Below are 27309 nucleotides of genomic sequence, written 5' to 3' on the forward strand. Positions count from 1 at the left end.
TGAATTATTCCCTGGTATTACCCTAATTATCACTGAATAGCTGTCAAATGCACATTCTTAAGTCTAGTAACCGACAGCGTACATGCCACACATACACGCGTTTTTCCAGTCCTTGTTTATTTATACATTTTTTTTTTTTTTAATACTCTTGAAAAGAAACTCGAGCACGTTCGCCGGATATGTTATAAGAACATTGCGGTAGTCTTTAGAATGCAGCCATTCATTTTCTACCGGCTCTTCTTTCTTCTTTCTTCTTCTCTTTCTTCTTCTTCTTCTTCTTCTTCTCCTTCTGTCTCTGTTTGTTACCTGTTCTCCAACGTTCATATGTCCAGTTAACATGTATGATTCTCACACGGCAGTTCACACATGGCGCGGGAGCAAAAGCTGTTGTTATAGGTTATTACGTTGGCGGTTGCGTGTTACAAGACTGTTACGAAGCTTATTCACTAGGTCAAAATAGTGATGATGCACTGCCACCGCTATTCGTATTATATAAACACATATACATATAAATATATATGGCCTAAAGGACAGTGAATTGTTTCAATATTCATAATAAAGCGCAACTTGTTCAATTTTATCTTCGTGAGGTTTAAATTTACGGCTGACTAAATAATAACAATCCCTTGGGATAAATAAATAACTTTTCTGGATAAGTCGTGTCTAAAATAGTATTTATTATCAATGCTTCGTTATAGACATTTACAGCTATATAGTTTTCATATATAATAAAACCTTTGAATCAGGTACATTAAAATTTATATATATATAAATAGAGAAGAAATAAATTATATATTAAATAAAACATTTTATTGTACATTAAAATAATGATTCAAAGTGGTTTCAAATAAAATAAAATATGAATTTCTCTATATATATATTTGTGGATTTTTATTAACCTGAAGCGATAAGCAGTTTTCGATTCGATTCATCGGGCATTCCCGGAAGAACAAACTATATCTGGGTACTCAGATCTCAGTCATAATCACCCGGCTATTCCTCACGGTCGTTTTGAGTTAAGAGTAAAGAGTTATAAGAAAATCATCTTTATGCGTGAGTGTGGAGAGACTGAAGGATATCTTCCTGATGTTCTTTACTTGTTGCATACTGAATTAACTGAAGCGTGGACAGAAGTGGAGCATCAAGGATAACTTCTACAGACTCGTGTTGTTTGATGGGTTTTGCTGGGACTATCTCTATGTTGGTGATAGAGAAGCGGATGATGGGGCTCAAAAAAAAAGTGTATGGGTAGTATCTAATGTGCAGAGTAATAATAGTAAATTGTAACACTGAAGATACGGGAAAATTCTAAAGCGTGATCTATAAATTTTTATTCGCTACTGTGCATATATGAGCTTTTTACTGCTTTCTATTAAGAATATACTCCTTTAGATTATTTTTTTTATTTCGCTGTGTTTAAGTTTCAGTTTTAGTTTTTTTTTAAAACTGAAAACTCATTAAGTTTTTTATCCATTTTATGCTATTGAGATTCCACGGATATTTATATCGTGTTTTATGTTTTTACAGGCTCGCGTGGATTCTACTGCTTGTTACTATAAATTCCATTCAGGTGGGTACTTTTTACTGTACTTAAAGGTAAAACCGTTAATATTTATACACATATAAGTTATTTTTTAACTTTAAGTAGTTTAGTTATCTCTTAAACTTCATTCAATGGATTTTATTTGCCGTCGCCAAACGGTTATTGGTTTTGAAATAATTATTAATGGCGAGTATTCAATTCGTTTAAGTGCTCGAAAAGTAAACGGTTTTTACTTAGACTTTTGTAAATTCATTTTTTAATTTTTTAATGATAAATTTTTGGGAAAAATCAACCTCGGATTTTTTTAATAAATTTTTGATTGAAATTACGGACTTACGAAAAAATTTTTGAATTAATTCAAATTCACATTCAATTCGCGAAGCTTCAGTTTTATAAATTTATCAAAAACTTTTTTTAAATATTTGAATTTATGAGTTATTATTAAAAAAAATGTATTTTTGATCTCATCTACGGAAAGTGTGAAAAAAAAAATTCGGAGTAAGATAAAAATAAAAACTGCGAGAAAATTTCCACACATAGTAAAAAATATTGTGTATCTGTGTTAAAAACGGTGTTAAAATTTTTGTGTTAAATCAACACAATTCTTTGTGTTACTTTAAAATTTTTAATCGATTTACTCTTCAACACTTTAAAAGTGTTACTAAGAATCGATAGTATCAACATTTATTAAGTGTTACTTTAAAATCAACACAAAAAAAGTGTTGAAATTTATGATCTTAAAGTTAGCAGACATTTAAAAATTTTTGAATTTTTGTTTTTCAACAAATCAATTGCAAAAAAATAAAATAAAAATATGTACATGTAGAAAATTTAAAAAACTACAGGTGCAATTTTTTCAAATATTTTTTTTTTATGGTTTATCGTCTAAAAAAAGATCCAAAAATTATTAGACGTCTGCTAACTTCAGTATCATTGAAATTTTAACATAAATTTTGTGTTGAAACTCAACACAAATAGTCTGTGTTAAAAAATAACACAAAAATTGTGTGGACCGTTTCTAACACACAAATTGTGTTGATTTTAACACAATATTTTTTACTGTGCAATAGGTTGAACTTTAAAATTTGAATTTTTAAAATAAAAAACAAAATAATTTTTTTAGGCTCATCCCGAAGTAATAGACTCTGAAAAACCAAATTTAGATACCGTAGTAGAAGATACAACTGATGACTATTGGGCAGGCAGTGGAGCCGGTCCAGAAGATGCTACAGAATTAAACCGTACCGAGACGAGAGAATCATTAACCCATGAAGCCAGTGATCAGGATACTGTGAGTACTTAAATAATTTAAAATAATCTCATAGTATTAAAAAAAAACAGTACAATGTAACAACATGAACAAAGTAATAAGGCAAGAACGGAATTATAGTGACCAAGCATTTGGTTATGCGACTAAGATCTGTTTCCACTAGTTGCATCGTTGATCGAGCAACGGTTTCTAGTCTCTTTCGCCGACAGGAAGAAACCGTCTCTATGACATCATGGACAAAACAACAACTGGGGGATAGGATAGAATAGGATAGAATAGGATAGGATAGAATAGCTATCCGACGAGCAAAACGCCACGTTGTTTAAGGAAGCATTCATATAGTTATAGAAGAGTATTCTTGTTCTACATGATAGCCTAACCATCAGTAAGAGTACACGAGCTAAACTACACAGAGAGGCAAATAATCCCGGAGATCTGGATAATGGGGGGATGATTCGCCGGCTACTTTCAGTACCGGTGCAGCCACCAGTCATCATAATCCTTTACATACAGCTACTGCACGTTTCGTCGGTTAACGCCCCTGTACTGTCTAGATGCGCCAACAGAACAGACTACACTATTTTATATACATTCTGCATTACACTCTCTACATCATTACTATACAGCCTAGCAGTGTAGGAAACGATCGCGTTTTATCACTCGGCAAGCTTCTTTCGCGTTTTACCGTTCGCCGTAAATCAACGCTGAGCATCAATTTTCTTTGGTAAAATTAAAAAATTCTAAAAACTTTAAATAAAAAATAAAATACATAAATAAATATTTAAATTATTATACAGCATCTTTGATTTAGAGTACTGTTTTTATGTAATAATCACGATGCAAGATATAAACTTTCAACGTTTTAACTTTTAACTTCTTTATCGTGTGTATCTGCACAGATAAATATATAAATTTATGCATTATAGTTAAATGTCGAAGGAGAATTATTTATTATTTAACGGTCGATAAAAATAATTAAACACTTGGCTATTTGTTATTCATATTTAATAGATTAAATTTATCACTGCATTATTGTGGGTAATTTATATATTATTGGAAATTACTAGTCTGTGTATGCAACAATTTATGAGATGGATTTTTTTTGATAAACTTTAATATGGAAAGAGGAAATGAAACAAGATATACAAAAAAATTTTTCTCGTGTGAATTAGTTTCCTTCAATTTTTTCAATCGAATAGAAATGCGTAGAAATTTTTAAATTAATATTTTATATAAATTGTATACATGTTTGATCGTAAATTTATATATCTCATAAAACAAAATTAAATTTAATGAAAAAAAAATTTTATAGTTTCACTGATTGCAAAAAATTCGATAATTTTTTTACCCGGTCTCGTTAATGAAAAAAAAAAAAATGAAATTACTGTGCAGATAATTGACTAAGAAATTAAAAATCCGAGCGTACAATTTATTGGGCATATAAATTAAACCATCGGAGGCTTTAAATACAATTAAATGAGACATTGAAAAGTAAGATACTGAATTAGATAAAATAATAAAAAAATGTTGAAGAAGTAGCGAATCAAAAATAGTGGCCTCGGGTCTATATCACGTGGATCTAGTCTATCTACTAGTCATTGCCACTGAACCGTGTCTTGTCTTAAAAGACAAGCATCTAATCCCTTAAGCTCAATAGCTTCTCGTGGTGTAGCTGTTGCGTATCGTAGCTGCTAAATCCGAGTTAAGTGTATAGTAGTTTTGTAAATAAAAAATATAATCGGCAGCATCCCTCTCTAGTATCTTATAGTTCTTGTATATAAAGTAGCTCGACTAATGATTTAAGATGGTGAACCGCGTGACCGTTAATCGACGCATGAATGCGCGGGTGTCGACTCGTGCGTCTTCGTGATGCTCGTCGACATGTCACGGAGAGACATGAAACAAACGGGATGGATACTACAAGATGTCGTGTTGCCACGAGGACGCACTCTTGACGTGACAGTTCCGCTTCCTGGTCTTTTACTTTTGTACATATATATACACGAATATAGCCATATATATATATATCAACACAACACTAGACTATACACACTGATGCTTTAGCTTGTTATCTGCTAAGTTTGTCCAACAAATTCAATTGAGATTGGATAATTTTGATAATGATGGATTTTTTTTATTTCTCTACTCGTTCCCAAAGGTGGTGTACTTGGGTGAAGGTGCTCAGTATGTTCCGGTACCGGCAATAAAACCTCGAGTACCGTTGAATCCAAATTTGCAAGCTCTCCAAACTCTACAGGGTCTTCAGGGCATTGGTGCCACTGGTGGTACCGGTGGTGGTGGTCCGGCTTCAGGTACAGGTGGAACTGCTCTATCTAGTGATGACGAGTGGGGACGTCATCCGGAAACTTGGGACAGAGAGCATCGGAGATATAGACCTAATACTACTCGTGTCCAACGTAAGTAATACCTGTTATTACTATTACTATTATTATTGCTATTATTACGTATAATTGGATGTTATTATTCATGGTTATAAATTACTGACAATGTTGCAAAATGTATCAACGGTACATCGAAAAATTAGTGACTCTAATTCATGTGAACGTTTTTTTTGAAATTAAGAGTCTCATTAACGGTTTTGTGTGTGCACAAACCTTTTTTAGCAATTCGACACTTATTTGTTTAAAACTGTAAACATGCAGCTTTAGTTCATCTAAATGAATAGTTGTTACCAGTCATAATTTGCGGGAAATATTATTTTTTTGAATGGAAATTTAACTTAAAAAATAATAGTCTACTAGTTAGACAGGGTAGTGAAAGAGGAAATTAGTCTTCAAGGTAATAATGGTGCCGTTAGAGGGTTTTAGTAAAAAAAATTGCAGTCAAAGGCAAAATTATTTTTTTTTTTGTTGTAATGGTGCCGCTAGTGTAATTTCTTTTCACTATTCGCACGTATTTAGTTTTTGTAATTTTCTAATGTGACTAGATCATTTATGAAAGAGAATTTTCAAGTATCAAAAATATGTCTGCAGAAAAATTATTTATATTTTTTCTTAATAATCGTGGTGTTGAATTAAATATTGGGCATATACTTGAAGCCTATAGTTTTTAAATTTTATGTACAGGGAATATATTTCACAGTTTAGTTTTAACGCGCCTAGAATTTAAAAATGATGAATTTCTTTTATTTAAATTTTGATTCCAAAAATTTTAAACATAAAAGTACTAGCATGTTCTTAGATCTTTGTAAAAATAAAATAATTGTATGCTAGTTACGTGAATTTACAATGTTTTGACGGAACTGCTTTGTCATTTTTGTGAATGCCCGTGCTCGTGTATTTTATTATGATAATGATGTTTTTTTTAATTTCAATGTTTAGTAAATTTTAATGTTACTCAATTATTTTTAATTTTATTTACGACAAATTTTACATGGAATGCCAGGCTTTATTTATTTTAATTAAAAATATTATTTTTATTTGACCAATAAAATGAGGATGCCGGTTTGTACATATTCCGAAGAAGAGTAATCCGTAATTTTGCTCCTGTTGGGGATAACTCTACACAATATAAACGTTTTTTGTTCTATATAATGTCTTTTAAAAGGAAAAGCTATGGAAAGTACTGAGAAAAATTTTTTTTACAACTTGACACGCGTCAGAAGGGAGAAAATAGAAGATTCCATTTATGACTGGTCTATATTTGCATAGATTAGCTCAAAGTTTTACTCCTATTAGGAATAACTCTGCACAGTATATACATTTTTTGTTCCCTATAATGTCTTTGAAGAGGAAAAGCTATGAAAAGTCTTAACAAAAATTTATTTTCTGATATCTAGGCACTCCTCTGATAGGGGAGAATGACTCTGTCTACATATTTACAAAGAGTAGTATGTAGTTTTACTTTTGTGAGGAATAACTATAAATAATATCTACATTTTTAGTTCTTTGTGATGTCCTCTAAAAGGAAAAACTATGAAAGAACCCAAAGAAAATTAATAATAAGAGCATTTTCAGTTTAATAAAAATAAGACAAAAATTTAATAATTAAAGGTCATCTATGCCGAAAAAATTGGAACTACAATATGACCATGCGCAATGCAAAACAAAAAATAAATAATAAGAGCATTTCTTTTGATAAGAGTGTACTTATATTACCTTACAAATTCAAAATAAATGAAACAGAGGCAATTTAAGTCCCAAAAATTATGTATCTGAATATTGGAACGATTTTCGGACAACGAAAAAAAAACTGGGAAGTAAAAAATCTAGTGGATGACTAGATTTCTGAAATATTTCGCATATAGATACTGGTATGCCAGCCTGGAATTGCAGCCACCCCAACTACCCTTCAAGTCACTTTAAGCAGTCGAATCACATAATTTTTTTTTTATTTTCATTGCGCGAAAAATGTTCCGATCTTCAGGTAAATGAAAAATTGCTTGACTTTGACATATTGAGTATAACACCACTTCAATCGCTTCATATTATGAGGCGTCCAATCATAGCAAAATTGGAATATTTGATAAACGATTAAGGATTTAATTTTATCGGTAACCCCTATCATCATTTGCCACTGGAATTTCCATGATAAAAATTAGCGAACCTCAAAAAAAATTACATTTAAAAATAGTGTTATAAGAAGAAATGAATAGTGTAATTTATTTTTCGAAGTAATTAAAATTATTGAGTTAATTTATGATAGCCAATTAAAAAATAACTGTGGATAAAAAAGGTGGTATCAAAAACTTTCAGCTTTCTTTTTAAGTTACTCAGGCTGAAAGTATCTGTTGAAGTATTAACAGATAGCCATAAATAACTCATAGCAGAAGTAGACTACATACAATTAGTGATAAAGACAGAGCAGTTAGTAATAAAGACTACTTTCGGCTTTATCATAAATCTCTTTGAGAAAAAAATGAACAAGATTTTAGACAAATGACCTAGACAAGTCGTCTGGACCATGAAGATTCTCTTTTATATAGACACCCATCAACTGTCTAAACAGATGATATTACTTGTCTGGATCAGTCCCGTTAGCATGGCAATTAAAACGGTGTTGGAAGTCGTACAATGCTGACACCACATGAAACTACAGCAGCACTTGCCATTACTCTTTCTCTTTATCATAAACTAAGTGTCTATTGCATAAAGACGGTTACGTCCCTCGGGTACTTAACTCGATGACAAAGAGCCTATGTATGATCATACCATGAATAATAATAATAAAATATCATAAGATAAATAAATAAATATGAAATAAGTAAATTATACCGGTAAACATGATGGATTACTCAATCGCTACCTCAATTATCCATCTATGAATTCCAAAGATTATTAACTGATGAACTCAATAAGGAGAAGTAAATCATACGAGTTTAGGCCTAGAGCGCTAAATAAAACCAACAAAATTACTCGAACATTATAAGAACATTAGCATGGGAGAATTGAAAAAAGATTAGATTAAGTTGTTGCTGAGTTACAAGATTATGAAACCGTATGTATGTATAAATAAAAGTGCATACTTGAATTTACAAGACATATCGGGGGCCCGGAAGTAACTACTCGGTGAATATATGTACGTGGAATCGTCAATTACACGAAGACGAAGCCGATTATAGGTTTAGTGCAGCATTCTCCAAGCTCTGGCCAATTCCCATAAATTCCCCATCACTTGGATTCTTATTTTTCTTCCTCTGCCTTCTGCTTCATCTTCTTCATCCTTCTCTTCTTCTTTATCCACTTCTTAAACTTCTTTTTCATCTAATCCACTATTTCTTCCTCAACCCTTGGATTTTTTTTCTTCACATCTCCAAGACACTTAAACTCATTCCATCAGTATCTACTTTTTTTACTCATATTTTTATATACTTTTCTTCTTTATCCAACTTTAGTATTTCACGCTCATCATCATCATCATCAATCCCATCATCATCATCATCATTTTCTTCTTCAACTTCTTCGGATTTTTCGTTTTTATTTTCTTGTAAAATCCCTCATTCTATATTTTAACATCCACAAGAATTTTACACACTATTTCACTCTATATATATATATATATATATACATATATATATAACAATTTACTTCATTCTTCTATTCTCCGGAAACAAAAAAATTTTCTATTGTGATGCCAAGATTTTGCACTCTATTATAGTGAATACGATCTTTTCTTTCCAGATCGTTTCACCCGAAAATTAGTTTAACTAACATTTATTTTTGTTTTATAAATAACAATAATTTTATGCATATAAATACTTACTATTTATCATCTATCGTATTTATGTTTGCATAGTAATTATTATTATAAAATGTATAGCCTTCAAAAATAAATATTAAAGCAGCTGCAGTGTAATTAAAAATGAGCAATTTAAGAACTCGGATAAATATTTGAGTTTTAAAAAATAAAATAACGCAATCGGGTTTTTCTGGGATGTAATAAAAACGTTATAAGGGAACATTGTATCATCATTCCAGAGTTACCTGATGCATGACTATCGATTTAAAATCTCCACCGCCGCTTGTTTAGACACGTCGTTACGTGTGCCTTCTTTACTTGTATCCTTACCTCCTTAACCTATCCTATCCTCCTTATCACGAAGAGCACGCGTACACAAATACATAACATGTGTTATTGCTGTGTATGTTGTTTGTGTACACACGTAAAACCCATTTGCTCGTTTTACTTTCACTTACTCCATCGATGACCGGATTCCACCAACGGAAACTTATTTACCTTATACGTACATATATATACATATATATGTTACATCGGATGTTGCACGAGAAATAATCTTGAGGCCGTGAATAACGATCTCAAATTTTATTATAAACGTCCATTTAATTATTTATTTGTTTTTTAAAAATTTTTTTTTAATTTAATTGATAAATGATTAATCTGGTTAATGAGATAGGGGAGAATTGATAACTTAAAAAAATAATTTTTTTAATTGGCTCTAGTGGGTGTGAGATGGACATATTTGTTAAAATTTCTACTGTAATGCAAAATTAGTAAAAATTTTTGTTGGGATTAAAAAAAATGAAAAATTTGAAAATTATGTCAGCCATCAAACTAATAAATGTTTAAAAATCAATTTTTGGAACTACAATGACTTGAAAAATTATTTAGTCATTATTATAATGATCCTGAAGCAAGCAGACAATTAAAAATTTTTGGATTTTTTTTTTTAACAAATCAATTTAAAAAAAAAAATTTTTTAAAAAACTAAAAAAATGCACATGTAGAAAATTGAAAAATCTATAGGTGCAATTTTTCTAAATTTTTTTTTTTATTATTTATCTTTTTAAAAAAAATCAAAAATTACACTCGTTATTAGTTATAGAAATTTTGAACGATTGAATTATAAATGAACTTTTAAAAATAAATTACTCACAGCTTATAAATATCAAAGGATGATTATTGGTTGATTATTCCACTCGTTAAAACGTTTATTTTTACGCGCGAAATTCAAAACTGTAAACAAAATTTTTTTTACTTCAAATGAATTAAAACCCGGATCTTAATTATTTTGCTTAAAAAACTAATTTATTTTTTTAATTAAAATGGCCATGTAATTTATACTTGAAAAAAAATCTAGTCGGATGTGTAACTCATAAAAAATTAGATTAATTTTTTTCTAAATTAAAAAAACAGTCATAAAAAATATATTGATTATAATTCCGAGATTAAAAAATAATGTAATTTTTTTTGTTATTTTTGATTATAGATATCGAGGCTGAATGTCAAGATGATTATATGAAAATACGTATTGGATTCAATGGATCATTTGCCGGACTCTTATACTCAGCTGGTAAGAATTAAAATAATTCAATTTTAAAAATTTTTTCTCACGGGAACCAACTCACAATTGAATAATCCTGAGTCACGATAAATAGCAATGTAATTGTTACGAATGAAATTAAATTGGCTGTATCTAAAAGATTGATCGCGATTGAAAAAAAGTAAAAAATAAATTAAGAAAAAATAATAATAATGAGTTGCGAATTGTAAAGTTGATGACGTGGAAAAAAGGCGTATAACATGATGATAATGATAATTGTGAGGATGAGAAAAGAGAGGTGTTATACTAATGATCAAAGACCGTTGTTCGAAATTGATCGATACCGATCTTATATTTACGACTATACACCCCGCTTGTCCAATTGCTCGACTTGGTGAGAGACAATCGCTCCTTAATTACAGGTTACTCTTATGATCCTGACTGCATGTACGTCAACGGTACCGGAAGGGATTACTACGAGTTTTATATTCAACTAAATCGCTGCGGAACTCTTGGGGAAAATACTCATCATCAAGATAGCAGGAAAAATCCAACGGTAATAATATTTACTGGATAATAAATTAATTATTTTAATTTTCTCATTTACAAGTTAATTTCATTACACTTTTATTACTAAATCTAACGGCGAATTATTGCTTTCATTCAATTTTATACCAATGAATTTTTTTTCAAACAGAAAAATTTGATGTGGAATACAGTCACAGTCCAATACAATCCACTCATCGAAGAAGAATTCGATGAACACTTCAAAGTTACGTGTGAATACGGATATGATTTTTGGAAAACTGTGACCTTTCCGTTTTTAGATGTCGAGTAAGTGATTTTTAAAATTAGATGGAATTTCAGAGTTTAAAAATGTTTAGTGCATTAGCATCGTGATAAATACAATTTAAATAACTGATATTTAAAATTTTTATTGCAGAGTTGCGACAGGTAATCCAGTTGTATTTACATTACAACCACCAGAATGTTACATGGAGATAAGATATGGTTACGGAACAACTGGAACGAGAGTAGCTGGCCCTGTAAGAGTTGGCGATCCACTTACTCTTATCATTTACATGCGTAGTAAATACGATGGTTTCGATATTGTTGTTAATGATTGTTACGCTCACAATGGCGGGAATAAGAAGATCCAACTTATTGATCAATACGGCTGTCCGGTTGACGACAAACTAATTAGCCGATTTAGAGGATCGTGGTCGGAAAGTGGACTCTTTGAAACTCAAGTATTTGCTTATATGAAGACATTCAGATTCACCGGGTCACCGGCTTTGTACATCGAGTGCGATGTCCGAATGTGTCACGGCAGATGTCCGGTAATTTATTTATTTAATGCTTTCCGCAGTTTACAAAATTTTACAATTTTCACTCGCGTTCAGGGTTGCCAGGAGTGTTCAACAGAAAGTAACGTGACCTTACAGAAAAAGCGCACACTAACAATAAAAACCGCCCAATGTTAATAATTTTAAATAAATAGAAATTTTTATTTTTAAATAGTTTATTTTTGAAAATATATTGATAAATAACAAATGACGAATATTATATATTAGTCAAGTTGTCCACAAGTTGATCGCAATTCACAAAAATTAACTTTCTGGTGACCAAATTTGGCTATTGGGAATTATAGTAAATTATGAAGACGTGGAAATAAGCCGAGAATAGAGTAAGAAATTCAGAAAATAATTTTTTTCATTCTTAGATGATTAGTAATCATACAGGCGAATTTCAAAATGACCCAAATAGTGGAAAATTGCCTAATAAAAATTCTAGCTCAAGGCACGTCTGAAATTCGCCCAAATTGCGATAATACGCCCAATCTGGCAATCCTGCTCGCGTTATCAAAGTGCGAGTAATAAAAAAAAAATACAAAAGAAATAATAATTGATCTAGAAAAAAATAAACATAAACACTCATAGAGTTTAATTATTGGACTCAGATTTCACTCTAGTTTCCACTTCTACTCGAATTGACTTTTTGAATGCATTTAGAGACCCACTAAAAAAATTTACTGATTTTGAGTAGTTAATTAATTTAAAAATTCTATTTCTGAGACCGTTTTGTATAAATGATTTATTAGAGTATGGAATTGCTAAAAGTCTATTTTCCCTTAGACTCGTATTCAGGAAATTGAACTTGATAATTTAAAAATTTTTTAAATATTTGGTATTTTTAAATTAAAAAAAAAGATTAATTGTAATTTATGAAATTTGTTTGATTGATTAGAGTCAACCATGTCATTGGAGAAATTCAAAGAATGTTGCGAAACGTTCGTTGGCTATCGGCGGTCCTACAACACCGGCGACGAGTTTATCTGAAAATGTTAATCTTTTCCAATCGTTACGAGTTCTTCAAGAAGGAGAAGGCGAGGCTGAAGTATTTCAGAATACAACAGCTGCATCTCATAGTGGTAAATAATATTTATTTTTTATATTATTCATATTAATGATTAGAGCTAATAGATATTCTTGGAAAGAATAAATTTTTATAAGGATCTTCCAGTTAAAATTTTTTATTTTACTCGAGAGTAAAATTTGTAAACTTAAATATGTAATAGAAAGAATTAAATAAGCAAGTAGCTGATCTGCGCGCGGTTAATAGTTTTAAGAACAATAAAAATGGTTAAAGAATTTTTCTAGAAGCTTAAATCGATTGTTAATTTTTTTATTTTAATTCTGTGATATTCGAAGAATTTGCTATTAATATTTAAGCCTACAATTACTGAAATTATAAATTTTAAAGTCATATTTAATTAACTAGAGCGTAAACTTTTAGTTTATAAAAAATTTTATTCTCGCTTTAAAATTTTAATTTTTTTCCAATAGTTTACCGCAGATTAAAAAATAAAAAAAAGTTATTTACAAATCTAATTTTTTTCTTAATGAATTACGTAAATTTAAAAATTAATCAAAGCATCATCGAAGTGTCAAATTAACACAGTTAATTTTTCTAATTTTAATTTAACTCAAAAATTAAGATTTGGAAAAAATTTGGTCAGCTCTGGTCCAAAAATTAATTTTTTTTTCTATTAGAAGATTTATATAAATCTGTCAATTAAAAATTTATAGAACACCAATAATAAAAACGAGCAATCAGCAGTCACTACGTAACTGCCCGAGTACTACTACAAAATTTATTGAATATTATTTGAATTTAACTGTTTATTGAAATCTATATTCTATAATATTTCGTTTATTTCTGTTATCATTAAAACTTAATGAGCCCAATTTCATCATTGACCCGAAAACTGATTGATTCAAAATATTTTTTTTTCGCTGATATCAAATTAAATCTGTTTAATTTTTATAATCATAGAAGACATGGCACAGACTAAATTTTTTTATTTTCTTTGTATTATATATATATATATATATAAGTTTCATCTATTCAGTCATATTTAGTGACAGAATAATTAAAATATTAATTTGTTTCAAGAAAATAAATACGATTGTCTTTTTTTCCGCGTAATTTAAATGTGATTCGAATTATAGAGATAAGTTGATTTATTTCGATACTTAGCAATAAAAAAGAGTTTAAACTATGAAAAGGCATAGATTCAAGTCAAGACCTTTCTAATGAAGTCAAATTTAAAAACATTAACTTATTTTATTATATAGATATGTCGGGAACAAAATTCTCCTTAGTTTCTTAATAATATAGATTAGAATTTAAAATAAAAATTCATAATTTTAATTGTACTGAAAATAAATTATAAAAACAAACCGGAAGTTCCTTAATAAAAATTTTAGCCGCATCATTGTTTTAAAAAAACCAAATGATTGTATTTATTTAAAATAGATAATAATAATAATAATAATAATAACAATAATAATTATGTTGTTGTTGATTTATAGGAGGAGTAAGTGAAGCAACAGGAGAAAAAGTTTGTTTACGATCAACAGTCGTTAATACAATAGTAGGTTTTAGTTGTGGTTTAATTTGCATAATGGTAGGTACTCTCCTCGTTCTTTGTTCGAGAATACGACGAGCAGCTAGAGAAAAACTTCTTAGCGACAGTCTTAGTTATATGACTCATAAAGGACGAATTAATTAAAAAATAATAACGCGACTTTTTTTTTTATTCAATGAATAAATAAATAAATTTGAAAAAATACTCATCAATTACAACCACAATGCAAAAATACTTTAAAGAATTAAACAAGACAATGATTATGGAAATTCGTCAATATAATTAATAGAAAAAAAAAGTTTAATATTTTAAACCGGGTTTTCACGTTTAATTGATGAAAACCACAAACATAAACCGTTAGAGCAACCTCTAGGCGTTTGCGGGTTTAAATTTATCACGCATTAACTACAATGTGCGATATATTATTATAATAATAATAATAAAATACAATAATAATCATAAGAATAATACACGTAATATACACTAATGAACAAGTAATGAAGTAATTAAATTAATAAATTAGATTTAATTAAGGGTCTTCCGAACAATATACGCCATTCAGTTTTAGTTAACGTTATTTGATAAATTTTATTATTTCTAATTAATTTAAAGAAATTATTTATTTTAAATTTTTTATTAAGAAAAGAAAAAAAATTGAAAAAAACGATATTTAATTTAATTAAATTACTGGCGTATCAATAAACATATCGATAGAATTATAATTTATATAATAATTATTATTATGCGATGCAGTAAGACTATAAAATTAGCAAAATTATATGAATTTTAAAGTAATAAAAAAAAATTATGATAAGAATTGAGAAATATTATAATTTTCAGACAGTGTGATTTTGGGGAGCGAATATCTTCGAAATGGTTGAATTTTCGAAAATTTTGAATCAGACCTTTTTTGTAGAGCATTTAATTCCCTACAAAAAACTGTATTGAGAATTTCTTAATTCTTATTGGTTGACATGTTAGAAAATTCAGAACAAGGAAAAACAAGATCTTTGAATTGTATATCAAACTTTGAGCTTGGATATCTTATGAATGGTCGAATTTATGAAAAAATCATAAGAAACCTTTTTTGTAGATCAGCAAATTTGCTACAAAATCTTTTCAAAGAAATTTTTTGTATCTTGATTTTTTCAGAAGTTATGAATTTTTTAGCATGTTACTAAATGAAAAATTGAAAATTATAAACAGCCGGCTTTAATATCAAGAGCTCAAATTTTAACTGGCGATTTTTCAATATTTAAAAAAAAAATATTCCCTTAATTTGAAACAGTCTAATAATCACTAGTCTTTCTGTCTCGAATAATAAATAAATAAATGAATTAGATCATTTATATAAATACATAACAGCATTATATATTTAAATAATTATTTTGACATACATTGAATATTACTCCGTAAAATGTCTCCGTTTTCATGATAATCATTTTAAAAATATTGCATTAATTAAACTATAAAATATATAATAATAGTTATTAATTAATTATTATTATTATAATTAAGTGCCTTGACGCGGTAATACGGCCGGTGAGGATTAAGTAATATTTCTCATTGAGTGAAAGCAAATTAAGACTCTTGTATCAGACAGAAGTCATAAGGATTCACGCTACATGCTCCTTCTTCATTACTTTTAAAGAAAAATTTTTTTTTTAATATTTCGTTATGAGGATCTAAATAATTATAAGAAAATGACGCTTATATATAATTATCTTCTGTCTTTAAAAATTTATTATAAAAAAAAAAATATTAGTTTCCCCTCCTGGCTGTTCCGAGTAAAAAAATTATTATTTCTTTTTTTTCATTTTATGACTACTATATTTTTGGCCAAAATATAACTCTTGTAAATATAGTTTTATTGGCGAATGTATGATTAATTGATAATGACTATTGAATAAATAATAAATAATAACAATAAATATATATACTTATATATAAAATTGTAATCATGATTAATGATATGATAAATGATAAACGTTCGTGTGTATCATGGTAATCAATAATAATAAAAATTACAATGCTAGACACATAATTAAGAGAGTACTCGTTGTTTTATTTATTGACTTTTTATTTACCTCTGATTCGACCGTTATTATTTTAAAGTAAATAATAAAAATAAATAGTTTATAATTTTTTAAATAAATGTTCTTTCATTAAAAGGATTAAGCGGTAAAATTTTTGAAGATTTTAAAATTTAAAAAAGGGAAACTAAGAAAAAGACGCGCACAGAGAAAGCAGGACGCATTGAACTACAAGGTAATGCATGTACTTTACTATATGAGCCCTCAAATAATTAAAAAAAAATTTTTTTAACTCAAAATAGCTTTAAAAGTTCACTGTCATGATTCTATGGGATTTCCAGAGAATTTAACTGGCGATAATTCTATTTTTTCTATGGGATTTCTCTGGGATTTCCAGAGAATTCAACTGGCGATAATTCTATTTTTTCTCTGGGATTTCTATGGGATTTCTCTGGGATTTCCAGAGAATTTAACTGGCGATAATTCTATTTTTTCTATGGGATTTCCAGAGAATTCAACTGGCGATAATTCTATTTTTTCTCTGGGATTTCTATGGGATTTCCAGAGAATTTAACTGGCGATAATTCTATTTTTTCTATGGGATTTCTCTGGTAATAATAATCTCTAATAATCGAAACTGGTTTATGTAAATCAAGTACTTGATAAAATAAATTTATTGGTAATTTCTAAATTGATAAGTTTGACAAGAGGTTTAATTCAGTAAAAATTCAGTCAAGTTTCTATCGAAGTCATCCCAAGTCCAACTTAAAGTCGTAATAAATGAATTTTAGAATTGATACGGATTTACTAGACGAAAACTTGGAACAAATTCACGATTAAAGTCATATTTGTATCACGATCTGAGTTTCGCGATGAAATTTAAATCGAGATCTAAATTCGTCATGAACAACAAATTTTTTTACACGGGGAACTAGCGGTCGTAGGAGAGAATTTTTTAAAAAAATGAGACAAAAACAATTTTAAGACTCATTCCAACCGTCAGGTCGTTTTTTATTTTTTTTTTAAATATAAAAATATTTTGAATTCAATAGAATCAAATTTATGAAACAATAAAACAAATTTTTTTAAACTCAATATTCGAATAATGAACGAGTTAATGTCAATCATCTATTACTTTTATCAGTGTATTCTTCCCTTTATGAAACTCAATGCGATTTTTTTGTCCAGTAGACTCATTATGAAACTCTTGGATAGTCAAATTACTTTTAACAATATCGCGAACTTCAGTTAAATGAATATCTTCTGGATATGTTGCATCTCCAGGCAATAAATAAATAATTCCATCTGATAATTTCACTCGTATCTAAAATCAAAATAAAATTATCAGTTACATTAATTAGTAATCGTAATTAATTCGTTATACTATTTGTTAAATAAACAATTATTTAAATTATAGTCACAGGTAAATTAAACAATGCGCCCTTTTTATTTTGCTCCATCGCATATTTCAGCAAATTATCCAACTGATAAATTTTAGAAATTTTGTATATTTCGTATTGTTGCGGTGGTGCAAATTTAAATTCCCTCGATATATCAATCAATTCTCTAGGAGTATCCCACTATAAATAAAAATGTATGCATTTATTATTAATAATTTAATATTTTGAAATAAATATTATTAGGGTTCTTATCCGTTTTTTCTACAATATGATTTAATTCTCCTCTTTATTGGATAGAATTTTTTTCGATGTTTATTAAAACTTTGTACAACGTTTCGTCAGTTTTCTGACACTTCCTCAGGTACTACAATTAAAACATACACAGTCAGTAATCAGTAATAATCACCACGTGTTTTTGAACTGGTTGAATTTAATCTGACAATTAAATTATTACTGATTACTGTATATTAATTCAAATTAATTTTATAATTTATTTAATTCGTAATAAAATTAATGAACTGACTGTGTATGTTTTAATTGTAGTACCTGAGGAAGTGTCAAAAAACTGACGAAATGTTGTACAAAGTTTTAATAAACATCGAAAAAAATTCTGTCCAATAAAGAGGAGAAATGAATCATATTTTAAAAATAAATTTAATTTTTTTTACTCTCAAATCTTCCATTTCCTTGGGATCGAATTCAGCATCAGGTATATTTTTTAAACATGCAGTAAAAAAAATAGTATTAAAACGTTTTCCATCAAGAAACGCTGGTGTTAACCAACTGCTCCATTCATGCAGTGACCATAAATCTGGATAACATTGTAATGATTCACACAATTCATAAAATTCAGTAGCGTTACTGTGGACTTTTTTTTTCCATTTAACCACTTGATCTTTTTCATTAACTAAAAATAAATATATTTTATTATTTCTACTCATTATACATTTATACTGAGGCTATTAATTAAATTGATTCTTATTATTTATTACTTGTAAAATGGCGAGCGTGAGATGAATTTTTATGATTAGATTGTGCAATTAAAATACCACATTCTTCAAATGTTTCACGTATTGCCGTTATCCTCAATGATACCTCCCGCGGTAATTCGTTCGCTGATTGTGGTTTAAAAATGATTGGCCTTGATTTAGACAGCGATGATGATGATGATAAATTATTGTAATTATTATTAGGAAATAGGGATAAAAAATTTTCATCATTAAAACCAAATTTTTTGTATAAATTTTTCCATTTTAAGTCTGCGTCAGCTGGTTCAACAACACCACCGGGAAATACATAATTACCTGGCATAAATGATGAATCTTTATGACGTTTTAAACAAAGTAATTTGAAGTCATACTAAAAATAATTATTATACAAATATTTATTAATAATAAAATATGTATATATACATATAGAAGACAGGGCAAAATGAGATTGTTGATAAAATATTGCAACGGTGTAATTTTAATTAAATTCTTCTCTTTACTTTTTATTGGAGTTAAAGGATAATTATTATTGCAAACTACGATGGAGAATTTTTTTTTTTTTTCTGTCGATTTTCAAAATAAAATGGGAGTGAAATAAAGAAATTAAAATCTTTATGTGTGAATGTAGCAGACATCAGACAAATTTAAAATTATAAATAAATGGAGTAAATAATTAATAAAATAAAATTTTTAAAAAATGCGCATTTAAAAAATTTTCAAATTAATAAGTGCATTTTTTAAAATTATTTACTCTATTTATTTATGATTTTAAATTTGTCTGATGTCTGCTATATTTATACTCATAAAATCTTTTAGTGTAAAAATTGAATTAAAATTATTACTAATTTTTGTATTTTGAATAATTGGATGCACGATTAAAATATTATTAAATTAAATTAAAATTTTCAATGAACGCACGGATGAATATAATGAAAAAATATGTATGTAGAATGAGTGTGAATGTAGCAGACATTAGTCAAATTTAATATTATAAATAAATAGAATAAATAATTTAAAAAATAAAATTTTTAAAAAATGCACGTATTAATTTTTTAAATGCGCATTTTTTAAAAATTTTATTTTATCAATTATTTACTTTATTTATAAATAATTTTGTCTGATGTCTGCTACATTCATACTCATTACGTAGAAGATTATTAGTGATGTTTCTACATAATTGATATTTGTTGCTATTTAACTTGAAAATTAAAATAATTTTAATGAAATGAGACAAATCTTAAAAAAAAAAAAGATTTTCGAGAAAGAAAAAAAAAGTACTAGACTGTTTTTAAAAATTTATCAGAGAATTTACTATTCGAATTGTTACTTTAAGTATTTTTACTACTGTAGTAATTTAAAAAATTTTATATAACCGAAGTACACGCACCCAACAGTAAATAAGAAATCGAAACTGCAGAAGCAGAATAATTTTTGTAATAAAATAAAAATTATGAATTGTAATGAATAGACAAATTTTCATAGGGTTAAATTTAAATTGCCCATTTTGCCCCGGACTCTTTTAGATTTGCAGAAAAAATTTAAGTAAAATAATTCGACTATTAAAATTTTAACTTACATTTGTTCCCAATTTTTTAACTGAATTATTTTTATAGTTTGCTGCTAAAATTATACTCGCGGAATCTCGCCAATTCTTCATTATAAATTAATAAATTAATTCACAAAATAAAACAAAAATTCACTATTGCACTAAACCTAATCCTTCTAATACAAAATTGTAGGTTAAGACCACTGATTGCATTAGATATAAAATAGCAAAAAAATCTGATAAAATCCAAACAAAATAAAATTTTCCCGAAGTAATTAAAAAAATAATTTTCCACAAAAAATTAAATCTTTTTTCTTTAAATACTTTAATAATGACTTTAATTATGTACAATTTATCAACAAAAATTAAAATAAGAGCAATTAATAATTAACAATAAAACTAAACTATTTTTTAAATTTATTATCTGATCCAGTAGCAGCATTCATTAATTCATACAACTGATAAATTTGTTCGTCGCTTAATTTATCTAAATCATCTTTATTTAGATTTTTACCAATAGGTTTTGCAGAAATTGGACCACGTAAACCCAACTGTTTCGCTAATGAAATAGCGTAATCCTTAAAAAATAAAATAAACTAATTAATTATTTAATTACCAGATAATTAAATTTTTTTTTTATTAAAGTAAATAAAGTACAGTAAGTAAACATGATTAATTACCGTCCATTCATTCATAAAAATATTCGTCTCAGCATCATTACAATTTTTATGTCTTCTAAATTCATCACGTACATAATTATTACCAAGTGATTGCACTTCCTCGGGTAAACCACGGTGTAATTTTAATATTGTTTTGTACAATTTTCTTACACGTTGTACATGCGCTAATGATGTCATTATTTCAACTTTACAATTAACAATTATTTGTTAACAATAAATAAATAAACGAAATGATTCTCAAGTTAGCCGACGTCTAATAATTTTTGGATTTTTTTTTAAACAATAAATTATAAAAAAAAAAATATTTTAAAAAATTCCACTTGTAGTTTTTTAAATTTTCTACATGTGTATTTTTTTAGTTTATTTTTTTTTTAATTGATTTGGTGAAAAAAAAATCCAAAAATTAATTGTCTACTAACTTTGGGATCATATATATTAAATATTTATATATTAAAAATAACAGGAAATTATGTATCATAAACATAAAAATTTATTCAAATAAATTTTTGGTTTCATTTTTATGTAACATTTAATTTACGTAATCAAAATTTATCAGTTTCCAAATTTAAATTAAATATTTTTAAATTTTAAATCACAAGTCAACTTTAGAAGTAGAAATTTACTACAATTTATTATTGTAAATATACGCGTATATTTTTTGAAAGTGTAGTATAAATTGTAGTAAATGTTTTTGGTTTAGTAAATATATATGAATGAACATAAGTAAGGGGAATATGAAACTGGACTGTACTAAGAGGGTAGAATACGTGGAAAGTATAGAATTTTTTTTTTTAAATAAAAGGAATTCTGAATAGAAACATTTCGAAACGTCATAAGCAAATGGTCAAGATGGCACGTCAGCAGCAAGCTGATGTTGATGAGTTATTTGACGTTAAAAATCATTTTTATATTGGAAATTATCAGCAATGTATCAACGAAGCCCAAAAAGTCAAGGTACAGAAATTCATTTATTTAAATAAATTTATTTCATTTTACTGGGTATTGATTTTCTGAATGTAAATATTCAAAAAAAATTTACTGCAGAGGTCCATGTGTACCGCATGCTGTAGTTTTTTTTTTTATGAATTATATATTTATATATAGAAATATATAATGGATTGGAGATAATAATTTCCTATGATGATTTAAAATTTTTTAGCCAACGACAATAGATATCGCATTGGAGAGAGACGTATTTTTATACCGCGCTTACATAGCGCAGCGTAAATTTCGAGTTGTGCTGGACGAGATAAACGAATCGTCATCAGCAGAATTGAAACCGTTTAAAATATTAGCTGATTATTTTGCGTCGCCGAACAGACGTGAAACAATTTTGGCTGAGCTGGATCGGGCTACTGGTTATTCGATTATTGATAACAATAATTTGATGATTGTAGCGGCGACTATTTATTATCATGAAAAAAATCTCGAGTCGGCATTGCGTGTACTGCAGAATGCTAACAATTTAGAGTGTATGGCACTGACACTGCAGATTTATTTGAAAATGGACCGGCTGGATCTGGCTAAGAAGGAGTTGAAAGCTATGCAAGATAAGGATGATGATGCCACCTTGACACAGTTGGCACAGGCTTGGATTAACATCAATAGTGGCGGTGATAAGTTACAGGAAGCATATTATATATTCCAGGTAAAATATATGAGTATTTAATGATACTCTTCTATTTGATTGTAAGTTTGAATGCATGTTAATTATTTAAATAATTAATTGGACGCGGGAAATTCAAATCCGTAATTTAAATCTTGCGAATAAATTTAGGACATTAATTGTTTATTTAAATAATTTTTTTTTATTTGTTGGTTTGCAAAAATATATGAGTAAATTGATAAATAATATTCAATCGTATATATTTTTATTGAATGATTAATATTTTTATCAATTTAATGAATAATTTAAATAAAAATTATTAAGGATTTAAATTGACAGAAAAACTTTTTTATGTAGGATTTTTTAAAGAAAAATTTGATTGAGGGATTCCTCCATAGGGGACTAGATGGACCTTGAAAAATTTTTTAAATTTGTGTTTAACGTAAAATAAATATCGGATATTTGCTGACCTTAGAAGTGCTAAAAGATGCCAAATTTTTTTTTGTCAGTATACGTAAAAGAAATAAAATCTTGGAACGGTTTCAAAAAAGTGTGGTCTCAGTCTTGAACAGAGCTAAAGATTTTTCATAAATTATCGATTTATAAAAATTTATTTACTACCGGTCAAGTTAAAATTTATTTCTGATCACTGAAATTTCCATTCATAGAAAATAAATATTTTTCCCAGATATTTAATCTCTACAGGATTTTTTTTATTAATTATTTAAAAATCTTTACTTAAAAATTTTATTTTTTCTAATCGTAGCACGTAAAAAAATTTTTATCAATAGCAAAATTTCTGATAATGGTCTAGAAGTGGGACTCCATCTACTTTTGACCATAAAAATACTTGTATTAGGAATTTTCTTTGAACTGTTCTACTCTTCAGGGGATTGATGATGAAAAACTGGAAAAAATTTCCAAAAAAAACAAATTTTTCTATTAGTATTCCGCCGAGGAGTAGAATATTTTTTAAAAAATATCAAATAGAAGCCATTTTCCAGTCAAAAGTAGATGGAGTCCCACTTGCAGACCACCGAATTTTTTAATTAAAAAAAAACAAAATAATTAACATAATTATTTTTTTATATTACAGGAAATGATTGACAAATATTCCAGTACTAGTATGTTATTAAATGGACAAGCGACATGTTTTATAGGACAAGCTAAATACGAAGAAGCTGAAAGCGCATTGCAAGAATCACTTGACAAAGACAGTAACAACCCTGATACACTCATAAATATGATTGTACTTTCACAGCACATGGGAAAACCACCAGAAGTTGCGAATCGTTACCTCAGTCAACTTAAAGATTCAAACCTAGACCATCCTTTCGTGAAAGAATATTTACAAAAAGAAGTTGAATTCCAAAGGCTTTGTAATCAGTACTCACTATCAGCTTAAATTTGATATTATTACTAATTTTTTTTTTTTCATATTATTATTACTAATATTGCCGTCGTGGAGCATTTAATGATAAATTATAATTTATAATTATCAGAGTTAAAACAATGAGACAAAAATTATATATAACGATACTGCTGCCATTTTGTAATCAAATTTTAAATAGAAAAAAAATTATTACAATAATTAAATATACATAAGTAATTAATAAAACATTTGTCAATTTTTTTTTTATATTTAGATAGAAATTTGATAATAATTTGAAAGTAGTTCGGAATAAAAAAAATAAAATGCAGGTAATGAGTACTGATTATAAATAAAAATAAAAACATTTGAAATTTAATTGATTAATAAATAGTGTAGATTTTTGAATATTTAGTTACAGTAATAAATAATTATATTTATAAATTTATGTACTTTGTTTTATTAATATTTTGTTACTTCGGTTAAAATAACAAGTAAAATATTATTTTATTATTAAATATATAAACTTAAGTCGAAGATCAATCGAGTTATATGCACGTGTTAAATTTATTTTTTATTTTTAATAAATTCATTAAATTATTAATAATATTTACGAGTGCTAGTGAATGAATTTTAAAAAAGTATTATGTAAAGTTCGCTCCCAATAAAGACAATACGAAAGTTCTTGAATTTAATTTAATTGTTATTTATTTTTTTATATGGCTATTGCTTTTTTTAAGAGTTCTAAGGTAAGGTAGGATCAGTACAATTAGAAATTTTTTTTTAAAAGAAAGTCGCCTATTCCTATAGATAATGGATTTTATTTCTAAAGTCAGCAATTACTATAAGAGAAGTAGGAAAGCAGTAAAATCAATTCACAGTACAATGATACTGGAATTAGCCGATGTCTAATAATTTTTGAATTTTTTTAAAAACTCTAAATTAAAAAACAATTTCAGAAAATGGCACCTATAGTTTTTTAAATTTTTTTCATGTGCATATTTTTGGTTTCTTATTTTAAATTAAATTAACTTGTTAAAAAAATATACGAAAATTGATAATTGTCTGGTAACTTCAGAAACATACAATACACTATTTATAGCTCGTATATATTTATGTTATACCATACAATAATACGTATTGGGTACAAAATACTAAAAAAATACTAGTGTGTCGAAACTGAGGGTAGTTTCTAAAAATGATATGAGTAAAATGTAGCTGACAATTGGCAACTTTTTGAATTTTTAAATAAATAAAATGTGAGTAGAATAAAAGTTGAAAAATTCGTATTTAGATAATTTTAAATTCAATACGCGTTTTTTTTAATTTCATTATTTTAAATAATTAATTTATTTAAAATTTATAAATTATCGCTTGTCTGCTACATGTACACTCATAAAATGATATAGAGTTTTTTTAATTTTTAAAATGTGCATATTTTTACTTTTTTTTTCTAATTGATTTTTCAAAATAAAACAATTCGAAAATTATTAATTGTCTACTAACTTGAGAATTATTTTTTAAAATAAATTCAAAAAGACTCACCGTTGCTGGATTCAAGCTGCTTACGCTTTGCCGCCTTTTTTCTTAGCGTCGTGACAGCCATTTTGATTGACACTTAGCTTCTTTGTTCACAATTTATTGTTCACAAAAATAATTTTTCTTTTTTACCGTAAATATAAGCACTGACTCTACTAAAAAATTATTCGAATTTTACCAAAAAATAAAAAAATAAAGTAAAATATTTACACTCAAACACAAATCACTATTTATCACTGAAGAACACAAACTTTTGAACACAAATCACCACTCATTACAAAAATACACAACTAAATTTCACTTTTTAATTATAATTAATCACTGAAAAATCAATATAAAATCACTTCTTATTTTTTAATTACATTTGAATCAACGATTACCGGCCATTTTCATTTTATCCCGCAAACTATTTTATTTATTATTAATTAAATAATTATCTAATACCAAAAATCAATCAACTCAAATTATTTATAGCAGTTTAATAATTATTTAAATATATAATTAGTCAAATAATTATAAAGATAAACGATAATCATTTTATATTATAAAATATTATGGTACTCTAGAACGCGAAGTAAAGCTGAGTGACGACTGACCGTGAAGTTGTCTAGCATCAGCACTCCTGCCCCCACTACGACATATTTCGACGCTTTAATCTGATTTGCCGAAATTTGAAAATTTGAATGACCCACCAATAAAAATCTTTTGTTTGACAACAGAGCGTAGCTTCAAGAACACTCTAGTTGTCTTCTTTGTGCAGCGACAGTTCAGCTACGGGTCTCGGTCAAACGGGTCGTTCACTTCATTTTTACTTCGCGCGCGTCCATTGTTTAATTCCTACTCTGATCTCCTGTGTTTAAAAAATTTATACACACTCTGTAAGTTACTTTAATTAATTAAGTGATAAAATTACAATAATAATTAACTGAGACTACTAATTAAGTGAGTAAACTTTTAATCATTACTGGATAACTAATTTTTAAATGAGTGTCAAGTAAAAATAATTTTTTAAATTTCGAATTGTTTAAATAAATATATAAAATAAATTATTGATAAATTCAAAAAAGTGTTTTGAGGGAATATTTAAAAACATTTGAGTGATGTGTTGATAAATATTTAAAAACAATTTAAATTTTATTTTATTTTCCGGGAATTTAAGTTTTTTATGATACTGAAGTTAACCGACGTTTAATAAACATTTAATTTTTTGGAATCGATTTATTGAAAAAAAAATTCGATAATTTTTCAGTCTTTTAACTTCAGGATCATGAGTGAAGACTGACTTCGTAAAATTATCGATTATCAGCACTCCTCCCCCCACTGCGACATATTTTGAAGCTTGAATCTGATTCGCCGAAATTTGAAAATTTGAATAACCCAATATTAAAAAATCGTTCGCTTGGAAACGAAGTAAAGCTTTGAGAACGTTCGCTAGTCGTCTTCTTTGTGCAGCGACAGTTCAAGTCAGCTTCGGGTCTCGGTTAAACGGGTCGTTTACTTCATTTTTACTTCGCGCGTCCTTTATTTAATTCATAATTTGCTCTCTATGAACTATTTTAATTAATTAAACAATAAAATTACACTAATAATTAACTGAGACTACTAATTAATTAAGTGAGTAAATATTTTTTTATTCGTGAATTTAATAAATAAATCATTTCC

The 27309-nt window shown here is 27.6% G+C and overlaps 3 protein-coding genes across 6 annotated transcripts in view; 2 read left to right on the forward strand and 1 right to left on the reverse strand.

Moving 5' to 3' along the window:
• LOC130671126 (uncharacterized) overlaps positions 1-16141 on the forward strand; it is a 40144-nt gene extending 24003 nt beyond the window's left edge. The window contains exons 1-10 of one of the 2 annotated variants that reach the window (XM_057474842.1): positions 1096-1242; positions 1528-1570; positions 2667-2834; positions 4972-5230; positions 10501-10584; positions 10977-11110; positions 11252-11388; positions 11498-11894; positions 12802-12985; positions 14430-16141. In XM_057474842.1, the coding sequence (XP_057330825.1) occupies positions 1175-1242; positions 1528-1570; positions 2667-2834; positions 4972-5230; positions 10501-10584; positions 10977-11110; positions 11252-11388; positions 11498-11894; positions 12802-12985; positions 14430-14629 (1674 nt within the window). In that variant the 5' untranslated portion in view covers positions 1096-1174 and the 3' untranslated portion in view covers positions 14630-16141. Of the gene's footprint in view, positions 1-1095; positions 1243-1527; positions 1571-2666; positions 2835-4971; positions 5231-10500; positions 10585-10976; positions 11111-11251; positions 11389-11497; positions 11895-12801; positions 12986-14429 lie in introns of those variants that run through there. The other variant, XM_057474843.1, reaches the window with a different exon arrangement.
• Positions 16142-17521: 1380 nt separating this feature from the next.
• LOC130671129 (acyl-coenzyme A diphosphatase NUDT19-like) lies at positions 17522-21743 on the reverse strand. 3 transcript variants are annotated; one of them, XM_057474848.1, is made up of 5 exons: positions 20484-20790; positions 18911-19277; positions 18587-18825; positions 17940-18098; positions 17522-17842 (listed from the first exon to the last, which is right to left on the reverse strand). In XM_057474848.1, exons 1-5 carry the CDS (start codon positions 20562-20564, stop codon positions 17639-17641), a joined length of 1050 nt encoding a protein of 349 aa, XP_057330831.1. In that variant the 5' UTR covers positions 20565-20790; the 3' UTR covers positions 17522-17638. The 3 variants fall into 3 exon arrangements, 1 of the variants encoding a protein (XP_057330831.1); XR_008990474.1 differs by lacking the exons at positions 17522-17842; positions 17940-18098; positions 18587-18825 and adding exons at positions 21134-21318; positions 21672-21743 and having other exon boundaries at positions 19083-19222; positions 20484-21031; XR_008990473.1 differs by lacking the exons at positions 17522-17842; positions 17940-18098; positions 18587-18825 and adding exons at positions 21134-21318; positions 21553-21676 and having other exon boundaries at positions 19083-19222; positions 20484-21031.
• Positions 21744-21927: 184 nt separating this feature from the next.
• Positions 21928-24803, forward strand: LOC130671131 (coatomer subunit epsilon). Its single transcript, XM_057474850.1, has 3 exons — positions 21928-22087; positions 22293-22781; positions 23836-24803. The coding sequence occupies exons 1-3, from the start codon at positions 21974-21976 to the stop codon at positions 24142-24144; spliced, it is 912 nt and encodes a 303-aa protein (XP_057330833.1). The 5' UTR covers positions 21928-21973; the 3' UTR covers positions 24145-24803.
• Positions 24804-27309: the final 2506 nt, after the last annotated feature.

Source organism: Microplitis mediator, chromosome 7, assembly GCF_029852145.1.
Source record: "Microplitis mediator isolate UGA2020A chromosome 7, iyMicMedi2.1, whole genome shotgun sequence".
Taxonomy (NCBI): Eukaryota; Metazoa; Arthropoda; class Insecta; order Hymenoptera; family Braconidae; genus Microplitis; species Microplitis mediator.

What these genes read in the sequence shown, in the direction of transcription:
- LOC130671129 (XM_057474848.1), bottom strand. Translation starts at nt 20,564, where the DNA reads ATGAAGAATTGGCGAGATTCCGCGAGTATAATTTTAGCAGCAAACTAT. An exon ending in TTAAAAAATTGGGAACAAAT is followed by an intron (nt 19,278 to 20,483) that starts GTAAGTTAAAAT and finishes AATTATTTTTAG; the next exon opens with TATGACTTCAAATTACTTTG. An exon ending in TCACGCTCGCCATTTTACAA is followed by an intron (nt 18,826 to 18,910) that starts GTAATAAATAAT and finishes ATTTATTTTTAG; the next exon opens with TTAATGAAAAAGATCAAGTG.
- LOC130671131 (XM_057474850.1), top strand. Translation starts at nt 21,974, where the DNA reads ATGGTCAAGATGGCACGTCAGCAGCAAGCTGATGTTGATGAGTTATTT. An exon ending in ACGAAGCCCAAAAAGTCAAG is followed by an intron (nt 22,088 to 22,292) that starts GTACAGAAATTC and finishes AAAATTTTTTAG; the next exon opens with CCAACGACAATAGATATCGC. An exon ending in AAGCATATTATATATTCCAG is followed by an intron (nt 22,782 to 23,835) that starts GTAAAATATATG and finishes TTTATATTACAG; the next exon opens with GAAATGATTGACAAATATTC.